Here is a 23,371-nt window from a genome sequence, read left to right as displayed (position 1 = left end):
GTGGCTCTTGCATTTGTTGCTGTTTGAAAAGGAAATGAATGTAATGAAATGAGTATATGCGGGCAATCTCCACTAAATCATTTTTGTATTGCTGTTGTGGCCGACCAGAGCACAACATTGTCCTCGGCTGAATTCCAATGCCACTTCTCGCTGGATAAATAGATTCCCACAGTCCTTTGTAATAACCCAAACAATGATTTGAAGATGTGCAAATCTGACAATGACATTTAACGGAGGTGTGGAGATGCGACTGAAGGTCTGACTACGACGAATAAAATGGCAACCGAATGGAAATTTTGACAGCGAACTTGAACTCCTTGATGGCACTTTATTGTAGCTTTTCAGATTGGCAAAATTCGGCACACAAAAGCAGGGTAGCACGCATCTGCACTTCATCCTTCCCTCTTCAATGCACTTTCACTTCCAGTGGAGATCAAGGCAAAAGGGAAAAGGTTGACAAAATAATAGAAATCATTGCTATCTTCCTAAGGACGTGTGAAGTAAGGTGCCACAGAAATACTCTTCGTCGGCTGAAAATAAGGACGCAATATGGTTTCATTGGCACGTAATATTCAATCTTCAAACCCTAATGCGCTAAGAAGAGCTCCCATAATCATTTACAACCGCTCCATGAAAAAAACAATATTACTGCTGTGAAATACTCTTTTAACTTCAGGGTGGGCTGGCATTGCTAACCTAATCCCTGGAGACCAATTAAAACGGACCATTGCAATATTTTCTGTCTTTAATAACTGTTGAAAAGAAAGAAGAAGAAGAAGAAAAAACTGCAGGTCAGATAAAAAACAAACAATTCAGAGTGGGAATCAGAGTAAACAAATGAGAGGGAAAAAAATGAATTAGCATTTCTAAATGATTCCTTAATTTTTCCAATGAAATACTTCAAAGAGAAATGATACATGCGAGACTTAAAACAACGCGGTAAATGTTTAATGACTAATTATGTTGAATACTAAATGCACTCATAACAGTCTTTGTTGAAGTCAATAGTGCACAAGGCGTTAAGACTGGAATCCCAAGACTAAACAGCAGTGGAAACCTGCCAACACCTAAAATGTACCACTGCTGAGGGAGAAAACAGAAAAATGAAACATGTCTGAAAACCTGCCAGGAATGGATTCCTGAAATACCATCTGGCACTAAATCACATGGTTTTCTCACTTAGAGGAAAAAAAGAAGAAAAATCTCATGTGTTGTGTCAACACAAAGACATGGGATTAACCCTGGAGTCATGTATGTATTCTGTGCAGCGCATGTTCAAGCCATAAAAATCTGCAAATGCCTGACGGCTTAGACGAGCGAGCAATAAAAATGATATTATTGTTAGAATTATCAACTCTAAAGGGTGCCGTATAGAGGCCAGACGTAGGTTCGTGCACAGTTTAATGTTTGCTTTCAAAGCTCTTATTGCCAGTTAATTTACAGCTTTGTACTATCTACAAACTGTGAGGGTGTTGGCCTGAGAAATCCCCTTTTAACTCATCACACCCCACAGCTGTTAGCTCCTGAATCATTGAGAGCCTTTATGGAGTAGACAATAAAAAAATGACAAAACAGACATATCAATATAGGATGAATTCATCTATGATATAGATGGAAAGAGAAGATGGACAAATAGATAATATCCATGCATATCTATCATCTACATATCGATCTTCCCACCCACTGTCGATGGATGTTAGATGAGGTATGGATAAATGCAGAAATGTGTCGTATGTGTCAATCATGAACAGATCCACTTTTGCACCTGTCTAGAAAAAAATAACTTGCTTTCAAACTGACTTTTCCATTTATCTGTTACAATAATTCCTGTCCACATGGTAAATTACAATACAAATACATTCACTTTTGCCAAATTAAGTGGAGTTATGAAAGAAAAAAGGTTCTAGAAACAAACTTTTCCGTTTCACATGAAATAGAGATGTGTATGTTCTAAATTTGTTGAAAGTAAAATCAATTATTAGCTCCTAGCTTATCATTTATAGTCTATTTCTTCATTTAATTTACATGTCTTTGCTGTTGGGCAACTATTTTCATGTTAGTGTAACTTTCATGCAACTAAATTACGAAAGAGAAGGTTTTTGTCTTTGGAAAGATGGACTCAGCTTTTCTTATATGGTATTGAAACACTTTCCCATAAAGTTTAGACTTACAACCTATTTACAATGAGCCAACAGGAAAAGAGCTGATGTTCACTATAAATACTGCTACATTTGTACGTCTTCCTTGAGGGAATTGCAATAATGTACATTCATCTCTATATTGATAACGATATTAAATTTACAGACAACCCAGCAGTGTGTTTATCTAATTCAAAGGTAGAACCCAGGCACATAAATATCCTCAACAAACTCTACTACAACATATATAAGGTTGTGTTTCACTCTTCTTTACTATACAAACTTCTGTTTTCCCGTGAATTTTGTATTTAACAATAGGTAAGTATGCAATGTTTGGAGCCTGAAGCCTTTTCCTGCCTGAGTAGTGGTTTCCTATACCTGCAAGGTTCCCAAAGCGCTTTACAAGATACGTCACATTCACACACTGATGGCGGAAGCTGCCATGCAAGGCGCTAACCACGACCCATCAGGAGCAATTAGGGGTTAGGTGTCTTGCTCAGGGACACCTTGAGATGAGCACAACGGGCCAAGGATCGAACCGGCAACCCTCCGGTTGCAAAACGGCCACTCTACCCACTGAGCTATGCCGCCCCCAGATCTGGAAAAGATCTGGAAAAGATCTGGAAAAACACAGCACTCAGAGCCCCAATCACTGCTGCTCCTTCAGCTTATTGCTTTGAAGGCGACTCAGATGAGAGCATCAACATTTTTATCAACTCAGATCTTTTTTCAGATTGACTTGAGTAAGAAACATCAACCTAAAACTATAAAAAGTGACCGAGGCAGAAATAGGAGCAACATGACCATTATTTGCCTTTACATTAATCAGCAGAGGATCCGACCAGAGCACGCTAAACAACAATTTACCTTGGACTGAAGCTCTGTGGAAGCATAGGGTGCTTTCAATCAAGTCTACAGCATAATTCCTTGTTCCATGTCTTTCTTCTGGCTCCCCTCGACAAGCTTGGGGGAGGGAGGAGGGAGGGTGTTACTGGAGGCTTAGCCAGGATATGATGTTCCTGCCTTGGATCATCTCTGAGCATCTGACGAGCTGGAGCATTATCGCCACAGACTCCCTTTATTCCTTCAGAGCTGGAGATTGTGGGTAAATTCCCCCCTCTGCCCAGAAGAAATGACAAAGAACAAGTGGGGTTCTATTTTTTGTTTCTGTGACACCGCAACCATCTTACTGTCCATCCCGGAGACGATATTTGGCTGAATTCATGCTGAAATTCATGATTCATTTTTCACAAACATGGTGCCACTTCTGGATCAAGTGTTTCGATCAACAAGAGTGAAGGTCACAGATATCTGCTGCAACTTTTTCTTCATACAGCACGCCAACTAAAAGCTTCTAGTATGGGTGTAAATATTCAATAAAAACACACACAGAGAGAAACAAGGTCTGAAAACTTTCAAACACATGAAAGAAATGTTCTTACGAAACAGTGACTTATCTCTCCCCAGTGGTCGGCACACACAAACACGGACATACGCACTCTCTGCATCTTTTAACACATTGAAAGACCTGACAATATGAAATCCTGTGAAACTTTCTGAACATGAAACGGAATAGAAGACAAACAACTGTGAGTCTCGGTGCTTCATCGTGGCATTTGCTCCCCCACAGCAGAAAAACATTATTTAAGCCCTGAACTGACGCTTCTGCGGCTATAGCAAGAAGGAAGAAAAACATCACCATGTAGAAAATCTACCAAATGAAATCACTACATTTTGGAAGGAAACACTATTTTTTTTACATTAATTATAAAGCGCAAAAGGGGGCAGGAGTGGGTTGAGAAAAATCAGAAACCCCTCTTACATGTTTTCTTTTATACCACAGAAGGAAAATCGTGTGCCCACGTGGATGTGCTGCTTATGTGGATTAATGAATGACTGCAAAGGCTTAGCGTATTCATTCAGTTGCGTTATCCCCCGTCATAAGTGCTCTGGGTAAAAAATATGATTAAAGGTTGCTACATTTGGTTTGTGATCCAAATGTGGAGAAATGGGGAGTCCCACCACTAAAATGCATTTATTTCTTTCTGTATGTTTGTTTATTTCAATGGATCCCCATTAGTGTCTGCCATAGCTGTTGCTAATCTCTCCAGTGTCAACACATTAAAATGCGCACAAAAAGCCTGTTGCTGTTAACGGTAAAAGCAAATCCAAACTCAAAAACGAAATAAAATAAAAATAGATCAAACAAAGCCATTGATCCTCCTACAACGCAGCCATGAATAATATGAATAAACGCTTCAAATTGCCACACAAGAACAGACAAATAACAGCTAATAATTACAACAGTATGACTGGCCACATGAGGCGATAAAAGCATGACACATCTGATAGCAGGATGCCATCCCTGCTAGTCATGATTTGCAATTTATGAGCAGTTTTTCAATTTTAATCAATTTTTTTGTAATAAATTCAGACCCCTCAAAAACAGATGTGATAATAACCAAGATTTATGCATCCAAAAATGTACTGATTGTACATTTAAAATCAGGATCACATCCAGCCGTAGTTCAGTGGCCTCTGATTACACCAGAAAATCGCAGCTGGTGGTGGCAGTGGCTATTCCAACTCACACTGTGGTTATAATGAGGGAATAAGAAATTGTGCTGTATACTTCCTTATTGGTGAGAGGAAAACGCTATACTGTGCTGTTATGCTGATTAAGGTAGTGCAAAGCAATCTACCGCAAGCCAGCTTAACATTGCCCCTGTGACAGGGTATTTAGAAGAGTAGTGAACTGCAAGAAAGCTCAATTACATCCTCCCAGCATGTACTGCATAAATCACGGTAAATCCTCTTTCAAACCTGTCTTTCGGAAATTACTGGAATGTTACAGCAGAAAACACAGAGACGGATGCATCAGTGCAATTCCGAGGAGAACAGCTTAGGGGGGGAAATATGCCGAGTAATGCACAGTTCCGCAACTTCCTGTTTTGACTGTGCCACGCCCAGAGAGTCAGAGGAGCTGAGTCGAGGCTGAGACCATGCAGCAGGATCAGTGGCATAAAGAGCTGCAGATACTCAAGCTGAGGCAGAAATAAAAAGCAGGTTTGAAGAGAAAATTTCAGAGAGTAATTTTAAACATGCGGGAGGAAGAAGCTGTGTCGTAGTGAACGAATTTAAAGACTTAACCTCACATGTGTGACCTTATTACTAATAAATAAATGAACAGGGCATGAAAATACTACTGAAAGGGCAGTTGTTCGATCAAATGAATGCATAAATGAATGTTATCTGAAAGCTGCCACATTCAAATACTGGAGCTTTTCAATGCATTCTGATTTTCAAACTTATTAAAAGTGTATTGTTGCTCCAGATATTTGTATGAATTGCAGAGTGGTCATGACAAAAGAGCAAAATTGCTGTATCTCTGAAGCAGCTATTGATAAACCGATCTATTCTTTAAGGATAGTTTTTTTGTATTGAAATGTCACATTCTGGCATATCCAAATGTCAACTCCCAAGGTTGCCTCGCCATCTGCCTAGCCTTAACGCTGCTTTTGAAATAATAGCAACAATTTTTTTAAATGGCTAATATTGAAATGAAATTGTGCTGCAGAGGTAAATCAAAGCATTAAAAGTGGGTGTACAGAGGATGCCAAAAGGTTGCTCTTGCAAGAATCGCCGCAAATGAACTGCCTTTCATTCACTTCATATGTCTTTGAGAAAATAGTTATTGATGTTTTTCGGCCTTGCAAAAGACGAAATGTGACTGGCATTTGTAGAGGAGATGTAAAGGGCATTATAATATGATGGATGGGCTGGGCGAGATATAGCTGCAGATGCTGATAAGATAGCAGAACAGCAAAGCAGAGTCTCTAAATTTTCTCAGATCAAAAATGTGACTGGAGAAGGCTGTGACAGGTGTCTCTGACAGGCCTGCACTTCCCGTCCTCATTGTCACCTATCAGCAGCGCTATCTGATTAAAACTGGCCTTCCACAGTCTCTCTTAGCTGTAGGTACAAGCCCTCGATCTCTTCTCTCTTTCCCCCAACACGCCCGATCACACGTGCATGCAAGCTCAGACACACAAACACACATACATGATAGCTGAGAGGGACAGCAGTGGGGGCATACAGTACCTTGCGTGTTGACTGGGTTGGTGGTGGGTGTGGGGATAGTAGTGGGAGCATCTAGATGAAAAGAGTAAAAAAATAAAGAACATGTATAAGAAATAAAGGAAGACAAGAGTAAAGAAAGAGACAAAAGTCATTGAAGATGAGAAGCTGCACTAGAAAAATCATAACATGCACATGTTTAAGCTGCTGCGTGAGTTGCAGCGAGTTCATGCTTGCAGCTGTGAGCTTGTACTGAAATATCTGCATTAAAATAAAACTGAGGTGCACAAGTCAACACTGAAAAAGGGCTTGTTTGCTGCAATCATTCCTCCTCTTCATGCTGGTCCTAAAGGGAGCTGATGTTGCTCAATGAATGAAGGATAACTATGGAAGGAAATTAGACTCATCAGATTATGAATTTTAAAAGCTGCTGAATTTCTTACTTTGATTTTTTTTTTGCATCAAAATTATGTATGTGAATTTTTTTATGCCTGAATTTAGTTCGTCAAAATTCTAAAAACCAGTTAAAATTCAATGTGTTCAAAATTCGGCATCAAAAATATTCAATGTGTTCAAAATTCGCTGTCTAAAAATTTAGTGTTCAAAATTCGCCGTCAAAAAATTCAGTGTTCAAAATTCGCCATCAAAAAATTCAGTGTTCAAAATTCGCCCTCAAAAAATTCGCTGTTCACATCCAGGGGACTGAGACATAAATAATCGATCCTGGCCAAAATCGAACAAACGCCCAGCCAATCAAGTGATGCTCCTCTGGTCATGTGACAGGGACAGTTGACCTCACAAGACCGGGGTAACCCTGGCTACCAGCGGGAACGAGAGCGCTTCAGTGAGTGTATTAATCCTTTATGTGTCCGCTATGAGATTTGTTTTTGTGAAAGTCAGTAACCTGTAATGCATGACATGTTTCCAAAGAACAAGATCTATCGTATACGCGAGGAGCTTTTAACGACATGCTGCTCCTGCGCTAGTACAGCGCTAGCAGCGTTTGTACACCGCTAGCCATGCTAGTACAGTAATAAGGTCACACTGACAGCACATTCTGCAGCTGGGTAATTGAGTAACAATTTTATAAATGCACAAATGGGCAGAAGTGTGACTTATGCGCCCGAAAACGCAATTAAATCACAGAGCAGTGTAAAGAAACTGGTAACCTAGCAAATTTAATTAGTCTACATAACATTTTGTTTATTATGTGTGTTTTCTGCTCAAGTTGATTTGTTGTTTTGATTTGCTTCATTTTAAATTACGCTTGATCTTGAAAGGTTTTAAAACTGTGTAGTCCAAGTAATTCCAGCTGTGAATGAATAGCTTGAAATGAACTGCCCTACACTGCTCTGTTCGTAGCCGACCATTCTTTCACAGCGTGCTATATCAAGAGTTAGTGTGCAATGATAGTGATAAATGCCCATTTTTGTCAACTGTTTCCTGTTTAGTATGTGTAACCTGGATTATTTTGATAATTTAATTTGTTGTAGCCATTTATTTAATCCATTTTAAACCACTCCCTAGCAACACCATCTGAATTGACTAATCTGATGAAATTCTGGACTGGATGTGAGACTCTACTGAGAAGATTATAGATATGTATGTACATATTCCCTTCCCTACCTGTTCCCCCAACTCACCTGACAAGTTATAATATTGAAATATAAATATGAAAGATTACAAAACAACCATATATATATATATATAAAACAAGTAGCTCAAATAATCCCGGATTATGGATGAGTTGAAATATGAATAAAAATGAAGTGTCCAATTTTTGAAACCTGACATGTTGTTTAGTGCAATTTCTTTGTAAATTAGCTGCATCCAGTCATTACCATGACATTGGCATCATGGAACCATGACCACATATATGGGTCTGAAGATAGTGGCGTTTTTCTAACGGCAAATTTTCAAGCTTTGATACAGATACAGTGGTGGAAAAAAGTTTTCGGACACCCTTAAAATTTTACACAATCTCAAATATTATGAAATATTTGTGGAAAAGTCTTTTTTGGGTATCAAAAGGTGTCGCCGCATTAGACAGACTACTCTAAATTTCTTATTTTTATGGAACCAATCAATTTAAAAAAAAAAATGTATGGCTTTTTTAGGATTTGCTTAGTATTATGGCTGTGACTGAACTAATAGAAATTGCATTTGAAGACCTAAGAGTGATTCTTAACACAATATTTAACAAATGTATGAAGTGTCCAAAAACCTTTTTCCACCGCTCTATTTAATAGCAATCTGATGTGCTTAAGTTAAGTGGGAGCCAAATTGCAATTTGTGTTGATTTTCACATTCTTTTTTATTTGTATGCTTATGTGAATGGGAGAGAGTGTGTGTGCAGGTGTGCCCTTGAGGAAGCTTCAGGCGGAGCCGAAGGTGAAGGCTTCAAGACCAGCTGCCACAGCATTTGGGTAGGGCTGAGAAAGGAAAAAGTTTTTTGAGCATGCGGCTGCAAGAAGGAACAAGGCCTTCTTAATAGACTCTTTAGTTTAGAGCTTTGTCATTTTATTTTTCAACTTATCTGTTCATTCATTCAAGCAATAAATGGTCATTGGGAAGAACTGGATCCATTTCTACTCATCTTTATCTGCATGTGTCAAGACACAAGTCCAACTCAGCCATCAGTAATAGTAAAGCAGCAAACTAAAGGGGTTGGCAGAAATTGAAGCAGAAAAATTGAAGGAAACTTGGAATAACTTTTCATAGGTAAGAATAGTTTTTGGCTCTTTTTTTCATTATTAAATCTTGTTGAGAGCTTCCAGTCTATGAGAGCTAGCTAGTTAGCCACTAGCAAACCACTAAGGACTGACGATTAATAGCAGCTGTAGTAGCTGTACAAGCAGTAGTAGTAATACTAAAAGTACAAGCAGTAGTAGTAATACTAAAAGTACAAACAGCAATAGTAGTATAAATAGCTGTTAGAGTCGTAGATAGGGTTGCCACCTCTCAGAAATGAAAATAAAGGATGCCCACCACGGCTCCTCAGGGCCACAGTTCAGTAAAGTTGGAAAGATATTCACAGATTCGGACTTCTGGCATCAGTAATTCATTAGGATATAGGTTGTCAAAACATAAACAATGCCTCTTTCCCATCATTGAAAGGTAGACAATATGCTACAAGCCCAGTTTTATCACAAGTAGCTGTCTTTCAAGTTGCAGGAATTGCATTGGTGTCAACAGGAGCCATTTGAAGGCGACAGTGATTTTGGTGACACTACAGTGTATCAGAGTGAAGTTATTGAATATTTGTGTCTCTCTTTGCTGTTGCAGCAGTTTTGCAATTTGCAGACAGTCCCCATGCACTCCATACACACCAATGATAGACCATAAACCATAGATTATGTGGTTCAAAAAGCTCAAAATTATAGGATGTTGCCGAAAATTGTCGTGTATGATGTGTGGTTCAAAATATGTCAGAATGCAGTATATTGTCAAAATAGTATGTCGTTCAAGAAAACATTAGAGTATAATATGTGGTCTAAAAAATGCCGTAGAATAATAGTTCATTGCAGTATAAGTATAGTAATTTTTAAAACTATTCAAGTTCTTATTTATTGCTGAAAGACAACGAAAAAAACTAAAACAAAAAATGTCAGAGTAATATGTCAATAAAAAAGCCTATAGTATAGCGTGTCGCCCTACAAACGTAAAAGTATGGCCTTTGGTCCAGAAAACGTCCATAGTATAGCAGGTCGTCCAAAAAACATCTTAGTATGGCCTTTGGTCCACAAAACGTTGTTCTGTCCCGGCTGTCTGAAGTTGGTGAGGAGCAACACAAAAACAGTCCAAACGCTGGTTTCCAGAGGGTTAGATGAGTAGTTATTTGAAAGAGTAAGTTTACAACAACACATGTGAGGGGGTTAAAAGAAAATGGGTGCTAGTAAAATAAAAATAGACAGAACTAAAAGTGAACTTCATGTTGACATTGATGGGCATTCCAACCAGGAACAAAGTAAAAGACAATCAATACAAAAAAAAACCCTCTTATTGTTCACCTCTTAAAACCCAAGAACACACTGCAGTAACACCCTAAACTAAAACTTCCAATGGGTTCCCTGTTTTCCTTTCTGAACAATTCAAAGGTCCCTCTCTATCTCCCCACACATCCACCAACCACTGGAACACATCTCCAAAGTTCTGCTGAAGCTCAGCTTCCCCTCAGAAGAAGTGCTGCCAGATGTAGGAGCCTTTTGAGAGGCAGCCGGCATCGTGATGGGACGGTACTTTGGTCTGATTGAATCCAGCTTCAGCCCGAGAGACGGCAGGCGAGACAAGTCAACGGAGGCCGGGTGGACGAAGGCATGAAGCTGAGAACAATCCAGAAAACACCAGAGGAGGAGTGCAGCGGCCCAGAACAAACAGAGTAGCATAGTATGTCTCTGAGAAAACATCATAGTATAGCCTTTGGTATGAAAAACACCATCAACTCCAAGATTTTAAATACTGTCATTTACTGCAAATGAATATCTACTTCAAATGTCTCACTAATAATCATTATCAGCCTTAAAAACCCACAAAACACCCATCTATACTCGACCACTCTTAGTACAGTCCAGTTCCCCCTTCTATAAATCTGCTTGGAATCTTCTACTTCCTGTTTGTCAAAGTGGCCTTCTACATGGACAGGCTTTGTTGGAGCTCATGCAACAAACATTTTGGGTAACTGCACTTTAATATGGATGGATGACACTGAATTAGAGTCTGTTTTAATGAGACTAAGTTTGGATGTGTAGCTCTGTCATTAAATAGGAAATTATTTCTCAGAATTTACAGAGAAAAATTTAAAATGTTTGCTCGGTTAGCGTCCCACATTTTCTTTGGCTCAGCTAAAGCTAACTCTCTCCAACTTCTGGATCTTTGGAGTTGCTTGTTGTTCAAATATCTTGCTAGAGGTGCTGAAGCTCAGAAAGTCTGAGATGTTTGTTCCAAATAAGCTCATTGTCAAGTCTTATCTGAACTGTCCTCTTTTATTTGAACTTTCCCTAAACTTAGGAGTTAATGACACAGCAGCACATCCAGACTGAGTCTCATTTATGTAGAGGTTAAACTTGAGTGTCATTCATTGATGCTAAAGTGCAGTTTTTCATGTTTGTTGCACATGCTCCCAACCAAACCAGTCCAGGTGGAAGATGATGTGAAGAGAAGCTCCAGAGGACGAATATCACACATTTATGTTGGAAATAAATGTCCTTTAAGTAGACATTGTCATGAAAAAGTTGGATTTCCCTTTAATGATGTTAAAAACCTTGAGTGTCTGGTTGATGTTGGTTTCTAAATGTTTTCTGACACTCGGCCCCAAAGATTGAAACCAATCACGCTTCTCCATCTACCAATCTGATGAACCAGTCTGGGTTTGACGGTTGCCAGGAGAACGATACTTGTCGGACTGCATTGTGCCAAATGTACAGTTTGGTGGAGGGGGGATTATGGTGTGGGCTTGTTTTTCAGGAGCTGGGCTTGGCACCTTAGTTCCAGTGAAAGGAACTCTGAATGCTTCAGCATACCAAGACATTTTGGACAATTCCATGCTCCCAACTTTGTGGGAACAGTTTGGAGCTGGCCCCTTCATCTTCTAACATGACTGTACACCAGTGCACAAAGCAAGGTCCATAAAGACATGAATGACAGAGTGCGGTGTGGATGAACTTGACTGGCCTGCACAGAGTCCTGACCTCAAACCGATAGAACACCTTTGGGATGAATTAGAGCAGAGACTGAGGGACAGGGATTCTCAACCAACATCAGTGTGTGACCTCACAAATGTGCTTCTGGAAGAATGGTCAAAAATTCCCATAAACACACCCCTACACCTTGTGGACAGCCTTCCCAGAAGAGTTGAAGCTGTTATAGCTGCAAAGGGTGGACCGACGTCATATTGAACCCTATGGATGAGGAATGGGATGTCACTTACATTCATATGTGAGTCAAGGCAGGTGAGCCAATACTTTTGGCAATACAGTGTATCTTTCTGACTAAACCAAGATAAAAAGTGGAAAAACTGCCTGATTCCTGCATCATGAATGTAAATCTTTTTGGTTTTAATGACAGTAAACTGAATATATTTGGTAGTCTCTCTTCTTACCCCCTGAGCTACTCACTCAGATACTAATTCTTTTTTTTTGTCGTTTGAGTTTTTTTTTTAACTCGAATCTCAACTCGACCGTTTTTTTTCAGGAGGTTGGACTTCACCCTTTGTGCTGGAGGGTTGAACCCTCAGTTCCAAGACTTTCCAAAGCCTCCAGACCTCCCGAGTCCTCAGGACCTGAGCTTTCACACAGTCTGAGGGCTCAAATTTTGTAAGTCCCACAGTAGATCTCTGTTAGATTTAACTTTCAGATAGTCCAAGGACTGATATCTTCTAAGTTCCTGAGCAGTTCTCTGTGAGTTTGAACCTTTAGACAGTCTGAGGACTGAAGTTTTAAAAGTTTCTCAGTACTTTACTGTTAGACTGAACTTTCTGGTTGACAGAAGCCTTAAAACTTGTGACCATGAGTCTTGATTTCACATTTAGACAATCCATCTGAGTTCTTCTCAGACCTTCACCCGTGGGTTCTTCAGAAATCCTGAACAAACTTTGATTCTCTTCACTGAACAGTAAAGTTTGTGGAGATCAGAAGGTGACATTAGTTTGATCGATGCCTTCAACGACTAGTAGACTTTATCTGGAAAGCAGTTTTCTGAAATGAGTTCTTAGTAAATCTGTCCACAATCAAACCAAGAACATAGAAAGAGGAAATGTTTGAAGAAACAACTTGTTTTCATTTTAGACGAGAAAACACTTGTAGACCTTTATCTGTTTTTGCTCTTTTTGATCATTTTATCATCTCTTCTGTCCAATTTGATCTTCTAAAGTCTAACCGGTGTCTTTTCAAATGTTTTGTCTTTAGTTTGATTCTTCTTAAATGTTTAGTTTTGCTCTTTTCTTACCTTTTATTCTTTTCTAATGTCTGATTTGATTATGCAATGTTTTGTCTTTTTAATGTTTAATTGTTTTTTCAAATGTTTTATCAGCTTGTTTGAAAAGCTTCCTTTTCTTTCCCAATGTTTAATTTTTAGATTAAACCTTTGTTAAGGTTTTTCTTTTTAAATCACCACCTTTTAATGTTTAATTTTCTTTCTAAATGCTTAATTGTATTTTCTGTTTAATTCCTATTTAAAGTTTTATTGTCTTTAAGATTTAATTTTCTAATTATTTTTTTAATTTTGTCTTTTTAAAGGTTTAATAATCTAATTAAATGTTTTGTATTTTTTAGATGCTTAATATTCTTCTTGTTTAATTGTATTTTTCAAGTGTTTGAAATATTTCATCTTTAATGTTTAATTTTATAATTACATGTTTTGTATCTTCTGTTTAGTTATATAATTAAATATTTTGTCTGTTTAATATAATTTAATTGGATTTAATGTTTAATTTTCTTTTTAAAAGTTTTATTGTATTAAATGTTTTTTCCTTTGCATTTTTAATGCAGTTTATTTCTTTCATCTTTTTTCTGTCAAGATTTTAACCCCAACCTCAAAAATGAAACAAACCCTTAAATCACAATGAAAACACTTCTGTTAGCACAATCATGAGTTAGTCAGTTAATAAATTGAACTTTATTTGTTTAGCACATTTCACACAGATGAAAAAACTAAACAAGCAAAGAGAAAAAAAACTATGCTGAAACTATGATTAAAAATCAAAAACATCAAAAAAGAGATTTAACATGGTAATAAAATGTGTTGTGGCCAGGGGATGGAGGGAGTTTATTGAAGTCTTCTTGGGCTCACACAGTAAATCAGTTAAAATAGAAACTTGATATTCAGTCTAAGGAAACTGCATAGCGACAAAAGAACCAACAATATCTCCTGTTTTATCCTTTAATGAGTCGACTCTTCTTGCGCTTTCAGACCAAAGAACTACAGACTCTTCACAATCTGCTCAAACTCTTGGTACAGGACCTCACCACACGGGTCAAGAAGGTTTCCTTCTCCTCATTTCTGCTCTGAAGCTCACCTTCTCCTGCTCAAACTGCTGACAAATGTTTCTACTGCTCCAAAGTCTGAACTCCAGAACTTCCTAAGAACTCTCAAAGTCTCTTCTGCTGCAGGTTGCTTTGTAGAACTGTTACAGAAAACCTCACTAAACCACATGGAGGGGCCTCAAGATAGTCATCCAAATGAAACTGTACAAAAACCAAACTAGCACAACCCAAACGCTAAAGTCTCCTGCAGCCTACCAGAGAAGCTCTTTAAACAGAATCAGGACAGGAACTCTTACCTTCTGGACAACCAACGTTGGTTCACAAACAAGAATATAGAATGTGTCTGACCAAAAACCTCTGAAGACTCACTGCAGCCAAGATAAAGACCCAACTCAGCTGCACCAAACCCACTAATCACTGCATATGTTAGCACCATGTGCTAACTGGGGCTAAAGAACCACATTTACCAAGACAACTATTCAGCACAAAGCCCTAAAACACACCAAGAAACACATTAAAGAGGATTTTACCGCTTTAAGCGGCAAGCCAAGGCCTAAAGAACAAACTAAAGCAAAGGAACCAAACCCGGTTCAGTGAAGAGAAGCAGAGGAAATGTTTGACTACAGACATAAGGCAGGGCAACACTGAGCTGTTCAGGTGTTCCTGATAACACCAAGCAGCCACCTGGACAGCCAATAGGAACACAGCTTACTGAAAGTCCAGAGGGCTGGCTTAGTGAAGTAAATTTAGTTCAAAGTTGAAGCAGAAAGTTAACAAAGAAAGTTGAAAGCCACCTTCTGATAACTGAAATCTCCGAGTTTTCACACATAGAATGCCTGAACATGTCAAACTGGTTCAATAGTAGAACCTTCACTGTAAAAACGTCATAGTATGCTGTGTTGCTCAAAAAACATTACAACCGGCTGTCTAGGGTCGCCAAGGAGTGACACAAAGACAGGACAAACACTGGTTTCCAGGGGGTTGAAAGTCTATCCCAGCTGACTTGGGCGAAGGCAGGGGACACCCTGGACAGGTCGCCAGTCTGTCTCAGGTCTACATATACAAACAATCACACTCACATTCATACCTCCAGACAATTTAGAGCAACCATTTAACCTCAGCATATTTTTTGGACTGTAGGAGGAAGCCGGAGTGCCTGGAGAAAAAACCCACGCATGCACAGGGAGAACATGTAAACTCCATGCAGAAAGATCCCAGACCCAGGCCGGGATTTGAACCGGGGATCTTCTTGCTGCAAGGCAAAAGTGCTAACCACTACTCCACTGTGTCAGACCATTGAAGATAAATTTTGGGAGACATTCTTTGCATTTAATCACTGCTGTTTTGTCCTCCATTTCTTACACAGGACACATCTCTTTAAGGACTATTTTAAAGGCCAGCATGAACAGGAACGCTGATTACCCAAAGCAAACCCTGTTTTGATGTTCATATGGGACTATTGTTTTAAGATTGACTTGGAAATTGATGAACCTGTTTTTACTGAACACTTACATTAGCATGCTAACATAGTCAAAAATGATTGTGATATATAGCAGGTGGCATTGTTTAACATGTTTGTCTTATTTTAGCTTGTTAGTCTGCCTAGTTTGGCTGAAAATCTGAGGTTTTAATGCCATGGCTGCACTACTGGACAAGTGATGAATTACCAAACTATTTAACATTCATCATTTAGGGATTGTGGATGTCTGGACCAAATTTGGTGTCAATCCATCAAGCAAATGTTGAGAAAAATTGAGCATCAGGATTCATCTTCTGGTAACCATGAATGTGTATCAAATGGCTACTGGCTTATTTCTCTAGAAACAAGCCTCATGATGGCGCTACAGGGCAAGTAAAGGCATCACCAAAGTATTTATGCAGCATCATCTGGGAAACATGAATGTTTGTAACAAATTCCACGGCAATCCATCCAGTAATTGTTGAGATATTTCAGTCTGCACCAAAGCGACAGCAGAGCGGCACATCAACCCTTCCATCCCCAAAGCAATGCAGCTATTCTGACTAAAAACACAAAGAAAAAGACACAACATTTCACTGTTCTGGGGTTGTATTATATTTAATTACGGCCGTCTATTGTATCTCTTTTTTGATAAATTTTCTAATTAACTATGAATAATAATGCGAATGGAAATCACGGAAAGGTATTGCTATATTCCACGGTCTCAATAATTAAGTCAGACTGCAAATTAAACCACTCTGGTGGTCTCCCGCTGCAGCTCGGCGCAGCCCCCGAGCAGCATCCTCCTGCCCCGCACTGTACTGATTAGGCCTGTCACTAACCCCCCAAAACAAAATAATCAGAAAGACAAAATGGAGGGCAATTCAGGTATGCAATAGTACTAAGGAGAGCTGAAAGCTTCCTCATCAGGGGAATATATGCCAGGCTCTGGTGCAGGGGGAAGATAGCACGACCCCTTGCTGTGGGAGAGTCGCAGCAGGGGAAATTGGCTGGCTGTCTCCATGCCTTTACTGTCTGCACTCCATCAAAAGACAGCAGTAGGGGACCACACACTCCCAAACTAATGATAAAACATCAAGGACAGCATAATGTTGCCGCCGGGGATGGAGTGTATGGCAGAGGTGGTGTTGATGGTGGTAGGGGGGATCAGGGTATCAGGAAGAGATTCTCCTCTGACAGTATTTGAAGAGAGGGGTGGGCTAGATTTCTTTCCCTGTGACCGAAGGCAGTATGATAGCTGAAATGTCAGTGTCTAGAAGAGAGGGAAATTGGCCATTCAGGGATGAGGGTCTTCACAAAGGCCGGGATAGGATGTGGCACATATAATATCCAGACGAACAAGAATTCTCCATGGGCAATTTCCAGGCTGGATGACTCTGGGCTCAGCATTATGAGGGCTGAAATATGAGTGTATTTTGGAGAGGCCATATTTTCAGGGAGCATTTGTATCAGTGAGGAATTTGATATGAGAAAATTTAACCATAAAGTGAAACAATGTAGGAGAAATTGTTTATCTATGCCTGCTTAAACCTGCCTGCCAACACAACAGCAGGGAAGATATTTTGCTCGTTGTTGTTTTTTTTAGCTTATTTATTTCTCTTGCTTGAAAGTTCCTTTTACATGAAGTTTTTTTTTTTTTTGCAGTGATATTCCTCAGAAACAAAGTCTGTAAAAGAGGCTATTATAATTCATGTAATGATATTGTGAAAAAAAACAACAATCTACAAGCTGAAGTGTCGAAAATGGCTCCACACTGTGTTGCATGTTTGATAAAATCAGTGTGATTCACAAGGACGCAGCTTCCTGACAGCCTTTCATAAGAACAGCGAGACCCATGAGTCCTGTCTGCTCGTGTTATGTCAAAACCCTGATAAACCCCAAATGTCCAGTGGCTTGTGAATCTTTTGACTTTTTGTCTCTGGAAGATTGATAGGTCAAAAAGTCAACTGCACGCCGAAACGTGGTGGAAAAGGGAGTGTTGTTGTCCTGCCAACAGGTACTACGTGTGAGTTATAACACCGGGTCGCCTCGGAGAGAGGAAGGCCTCCTCTCTGGCTGACTCTCTCCCACAGCACGCCACCAGCCAGGGGGCACAATTCACGGCCTGTTGCAGACACACCCAGCATGACAAGCCTCTTTCTCAGCCTTTCAACCAGCCACATACAATATGAGCGCCACAATAGGACTTGATTTGACGTGGATTTACATCGGCCTCACACCTGTCTGGGGCTGTCGCACAGTGAAAGGTCATTAGTCTTTTTGAAATAGGAAGAGCCCGAAGGACCAGCACCGGTAGAGAGTGGCAGTGAGGATGAAAAGAGAATTGATGGACAATTCTGCCTGGCTCTATCAATAATTCTCACAAGCAAATATTTATCAAGAACAAAACAACTCATTAAAATGAAACTATTTGTTGCCTGCTCTTAGTTAAACAAAAGGCTTCCTTTGACAGGTGTGTGGTGGCTTTAACAGGAGCTCATAAATTGCAAAACAAAACAGCAAAAAATGCCAGATAAGAAGGAGAGAAAAAATGGTAATTTTGTCAGGAAAAAAATGTGAGAGTAAAGTTAACAGGCTGGATAAGAGGGGCGCACTGGTGGACAGCTGAGGTTGCTACACAAAAATAGCACAAGGTTATCATGCTATGAGACTGATCTGTGCTGCAGAGACACACAAATTAAGCTACTGTTGCAGAAACAATTACTCCGGAGCTGCAAACCCCCACATGGACCACAACACGATTTTGTCTGGCATTAAATCCTCCAAAAAAGAGGAAGGGGAGTCACAGGTATAATGATATGCAGTTTGAGCACCTTTTACCAATCTCCTGTGTCTCATTACAGAGAGCCCAAGTCATAGAGCTTTCCGAGGCTCACACGCTGGAGAAATGGTGCTTAATGGAAATTGGTAAAATATGTGGATCAAGTTACTAATTGAAGAAGTCATGGCCAAAGGCACATACATTGATAACACAGATACTGTCGTTTTCATTTTGGACCAGAGAACATTTGCTTCCCATTGCTTTCAGTCATTCATGCAAGTGTTATGGGTGCAGCACGAATCAAATGGTACATGAATTTAACAGCAGTAGACACACATCATGCACGAGTTCTTAAATGCCTGCAGGCAATTCAGGGAAAACTTCTGAACTATTAGAATATTATATTACTACTTTAAAGATCTGTGTAGGGGAGTAAAAAAACACACTCTCTCTACTTGTTCGAAGAATTTACTCAAAGAGGGAGGACAGTAAATCTTAGTTTCAGAGGAATCTTAATACATCAATTAGAAATTTATTCATGATAGCTTGAATAAGTCTGCCTTGAGTGAGCTATTTGCCGGCATATGCTGTCCTTTTGTTTGGGAGTGATCATTATGGGCCCATTGGGAACAAGCAGATGTCATCATCTGCCTGGCAGAGCATGATGATAAATAACCATGGGGTGGCAGAGTTCTGAGAGTCACAGGAAACCTATGTCACAGTGACAAAGTCACACATGTCAGCTGGTGAAAGAAACACATTATTTCTCTGAACATCAACCAACTTAAAGAACCGCTGAACGCCAGACATATGATGATGAGAAAATCTGTGTATGTTCCATTAACTGCACCGTGGGAGGTATATTTTTCGTGAAACTGAAAATATTTCAATGACAAACTGGACTGCCAGTGCATTTCTGGATGCTTTGTACCTCAGAGATTTGGATTAGTGAGGTCCTGCTGTGATTGAAGCCCAGTTTGTAAGGCATTCTTAAACCCCCATATGGTTATTCTTCCTGTAAATCCAAGCAAACCATTCAGGAGGCAGTTATTTTACAGGTTATTAAAGTTTCCAGGTATAGAAATTCAGTCCCAGGTTCCTCTTACAAACTGGAAAAAAAACCCTGAATTGGCCCTACACCCACCAAAATCCCTGTTTTTCTTCTTTAATTTGTCCTGACTCTGACAGGTTTTTTGCCGCCTCTGCCCAAGACCTTGTCCCTCCATTAAAATCCTATTCACTACTTGCCCCACAATTGGTGAAATGGTGTTGACGTGAAAACCATTACAAATGCATTTATTTTCGCAAATGCACATTTTCAGCAACTGCCATAAATATTTGCTCATCAGCCGGGCAAAAAAAAAAATTGTTACATTGCTGGTTTTTGACACACAGTTCATGGCTGTCAACATGACCTAAACAAGCAGGCTGAGTAATAATCAAAACAATATCACCAGTCTGAAACCTGCAATCAGGTCTTGCACAAAATCCACAAAAAAGCCAATTTCACACAGCACTCTGAGCCTCGGCTCTTCTTATCTGATGCTGCTTCTTTGGGCATGTTAGGTTCAAATATGAGTGATGGTTTCAGAGGCCAAATCTGGCAACATGTATCAACATGATGAATCAGACATAATGACATGTTTCACACCATGGCATAAACCACTATGGATGTTTAAAACAGAGCTGTCCTGTCTCTTTCTGGAATTTATCTGGAGAGATCATACCACTTCCACCAAATATGTAGCTGGAGTTGTTCTATAATCAGTGTGACTCCTCACACCATAAAAAAGTACTGTTTTAGGGAATTCATTGCATTCGGAACATTACCAAAAGCAAAAGCTTACTGCAGGACATTATGGGCCTGGGACAAGTTATTTACTGGCTAAATCAAGCCTCACAAACTGGATGTCAAACATTCATCCATCCATCCATTCTCTATACACCGCTTTATCCTCACTGGGGTCGCGGGGTGCTGGAGCCTATCTCAGCTGACTCGAACGAACGCAGGGACACCCTGGACAGGTACCCAGATTCTACTGATTTTCAAATCATTTCAAAATTGTAACTTCTGTACTCAACTTTCTCCTCCTTCAGTGAAAAATCTGTTCTTGCGCATCCACTGAACTTTAAGTTTTTGATCACTGCCTACTGAAACTCTGATTTAAGGTGAACTCAGAGACTTCAGCAAATGAGTGTGAAAACATCCCTCTACTGTCAATTTGCACAGTGAAGCCAAAGTAAAGTGACAAAAAGGGGAGAGAAAAACACAGTTTTGACTGAAGGAGACTTTTAAGATCTACGCCTCTGTTCCTGCATCTTGGATTTGCCATGATTTTTGTGACAGGTATGTCTACATGTAAATAAAAATAGGGACAAGCAAACCCTAATCTTAACATCAGGAATATCACTACTCCAAACACAGACATTTGTTTAACACAAAGCCTTACAAGCAGCCCGCATCAGAGTACGAAGCAAAGAAATAAAAATCCATTTGAATATGTCAACTGTGGATGCAGAAATACATTTTTGCACATATTGTTTGAGAGCCTAAACATCAGAATCACCCTCATTCCTGGTTTTGGGTTTGGTCACTGGCAGACAATGTTTTTGGCACACAGGCAGAAACAAATTGAAACTTGGGAGTGAAATACAAAATGCTTTTTCTAAACAGCAGGGAGCAAGCACTCCAAGGAGAGAAAGCTAAACTCCCCAACAATGGCTGCACCTGCTGAAAATGTATTTTGCCCTCATCCCCCATCCACTGTGCCAGCCACCAAAAATAGGAAATTAAGGTCCGAGGAGAGTGTGCTTCACTGACGTCACGTTACAAGATTTCTAAATGATGAAGTCCGTGGCGCTCTAAAAACTTCAAACAGTTACCTCCTGCTGTTCCCCCTTAGGGATTCAAGTGCAAAGATGCCTGGTGCCTTTAAACAGTTGTTTAGGGGTAAAAAAAAAAAAAAAGTTTTTCAGATTATGTGCCATTGCATCCAAGTAAATTCACTGGCAAAGGCAATAGTTGTGTTAGTCACTATAGTTTTATTGTGGATTGTGACGTGTTAAAGAGAGTGCGCGCGCACACACACACACACAAAAACGGCAATTAGTGTGAAATGGCTGACAGTCATGTTAAGGTAAAAAGAAAATGAGGCCTCTGTGAAGAGAGGTTAACCAAGAGCAGCAAACTGTCGGTGGCATTTAAAGTCAAGTCCTGGGAGAGATGGTCCCTCTATTGCCCTTTACTGGTCGGCTGCAGGACACATTGAAATTCCACCCACTTCGATGAAAGTCAACAGCTCCAAAGCCAATTGATCATAAAAAGGGAATAGTAATAGCCAATATAGTCCACGGTTTCAAGATGATTTAGGGTAATTTTGCTCTTAGGAATATACTGTATCGCTGTGAACTTGATGATGTGAATGTGGCAATCTATGTGTGCATAATCTTTATCTTAAGCAATAGTGTAAAGAGCACAATCACAACACACAAACTGCCCAAAGAAGGAATGCGGTAATAGTTTAAAAGTGAGTAAAGAAAAAAAAATCAATTTTGAGTGCAGGAATCGCCCATTTGATGCCTGGTAGTTTAATATGGTACCAAACAAAGCAGCACATCACTAGAATAAGTCCCAGAAACGGTGCAGCTATAAAACAAGTGATGTCCAAAGTGTGATGTCCAAAGTGTCTACAGCACAACAATCAGTATGTAAAATAATTGATAAATAACTGTACCAGACAGTTATGTTGTCACATTGATAAGTAGAGGAACTTGTGCTTTAGTGGCTCCAGAGGAAGCTGCGTGAACTCCAATAAATTGCCTCAAAAATAAATAAAAAAACTTGTGAACTCATCTCTGCTGATGATTTAAGGATACATTAGCAGGTACTACCATAAGACAACGACTCAGATAGCGGTACATGAGTGTAATGCTGAATGAATCAGTGCTGTTCTTTCTTAGAAGCATCTACACATGGGAAAAACTTGAAAATAAATAGTGAACAGTTCCACAGAATGGCAGAGGCAGCAGAGAAGGGGTGGCACTGTAACATAAACCACATTTTTGACTTACACAAACTGAGTCGAAAACTAGGGAATTTGGGGTAAGTAATCACAGGAAGTACGTCCAATGTGACTGTGCATGTAGGCAGGCTTCTTGGTATACTGACCACAGCATATGGTGGTACAAGCTGTTTTTGTACAACAAGTTCCATCTGATTCATTTTCTACTCTTCTCAAGCTTCAAAAACATAAATCTGCCTTGCTGGGTTTTGCGAAATGCCAGTCCGAAAGTCAACAGCAACTTTATTCATTACTTTCCACAGCGGCAGCTCAGATCTTCAACATAAATACGAAGCTTTGTGGATTTGTCAACGGCGGCCACCTTCTGTGATTTTAAACCCCTCTGTTCCTCCCGATAATAGCTTACATCCATATACAACTGAAAATAGTTTCTGTTTGTCGCACAAAATATCAGTCCAATACATTTTCCTAACTAGCAAAGCCACTGTCAGCAGCCCATAGAAGTCATTAATAGAAGTATGCTCTGATGTAAAAGGGTGATGGAAGAATTCAACTAAAATCGAGTGCAAAGAAGTGTAAATATCTACCATATACATAGAGGATGTAGTCGTCGTAGGCCTCTCCCACTGTGTTAGATGCCACACAGCGATAGGTGCCGTTGTAGGACTTGTTGAGGTTCTCGATGTAGAGATCAGCGCCGGTGACCACGGCGTGAGGCGGCACATCCTCTTCTACTCTCATCCAGTTGATCTGATGGGGACTGGAGAGCACAAATACCACACACATCACTCAGGCGCTGTCTATCCACGCTAGAAATCTGAAATAAAGGTCAAATCTGAGATCGTCTGAGGAGGGCCATTGGCAGGCCCTGTCTAATGATGTACTTTATACAGCATGCTAACAACTGGTAACAT

General features: G+C 39.8%; 1 protein-coding gene across 3 annotated transcripts in view; it reads right to left on the bottom strand.

Annotated features, from left to right (window-relative positions):
* The window catches only part of cadm1b (cell adhesion molecule 1b), a 163,334-nt gene that overhangs the window by 11,331 nt on the left and 128,632 nt on the right, over window positions 1-23,371 (bottom strand). For 2 of the 3 annotated variants that reach the window (XM_022211547.2, XM_022211539.2), the window contains 2 exons: window positions 23,045-23,217; window positions 6,240-6,290 (listed from right to left, as the gene is read on the bottom strand). In XM_022211547.2, the coding sequence (XP_022067239.1) occupies window positions 6,240-6,290; window positions 23,045-23,217 (224 nt within the window). The remainder of the gene's footprint in view (window positions 1-6,239; window positions 6,291-23,044; window positions 23,218-23,371) is intronic. The other variant, XM_022211557.2, reaches the window with a different exon arrangement.

The sequence above is a fragment of the Acanthochromis polyacanthus genome, chromosome 13, assembly GCF_021347895.1.
Source record: "Acanthochromis polyacanthus isolate Apoly-LR-REF ecotype Palm Island chromosome 13, KAUST_Apoly_ChrSc, whole genome shotgun sequence".
Classification (NCBI taxonomy): domain Eukaryota; kingdom Metazoa; phylum Chordata; class Actinopteri; family Pomacentridae; genus Acanthochromis; species Acanthochromis polyacanthus.
This window is presented reverse-complemented; position numbering and strand designations above follow the sequence as displayed.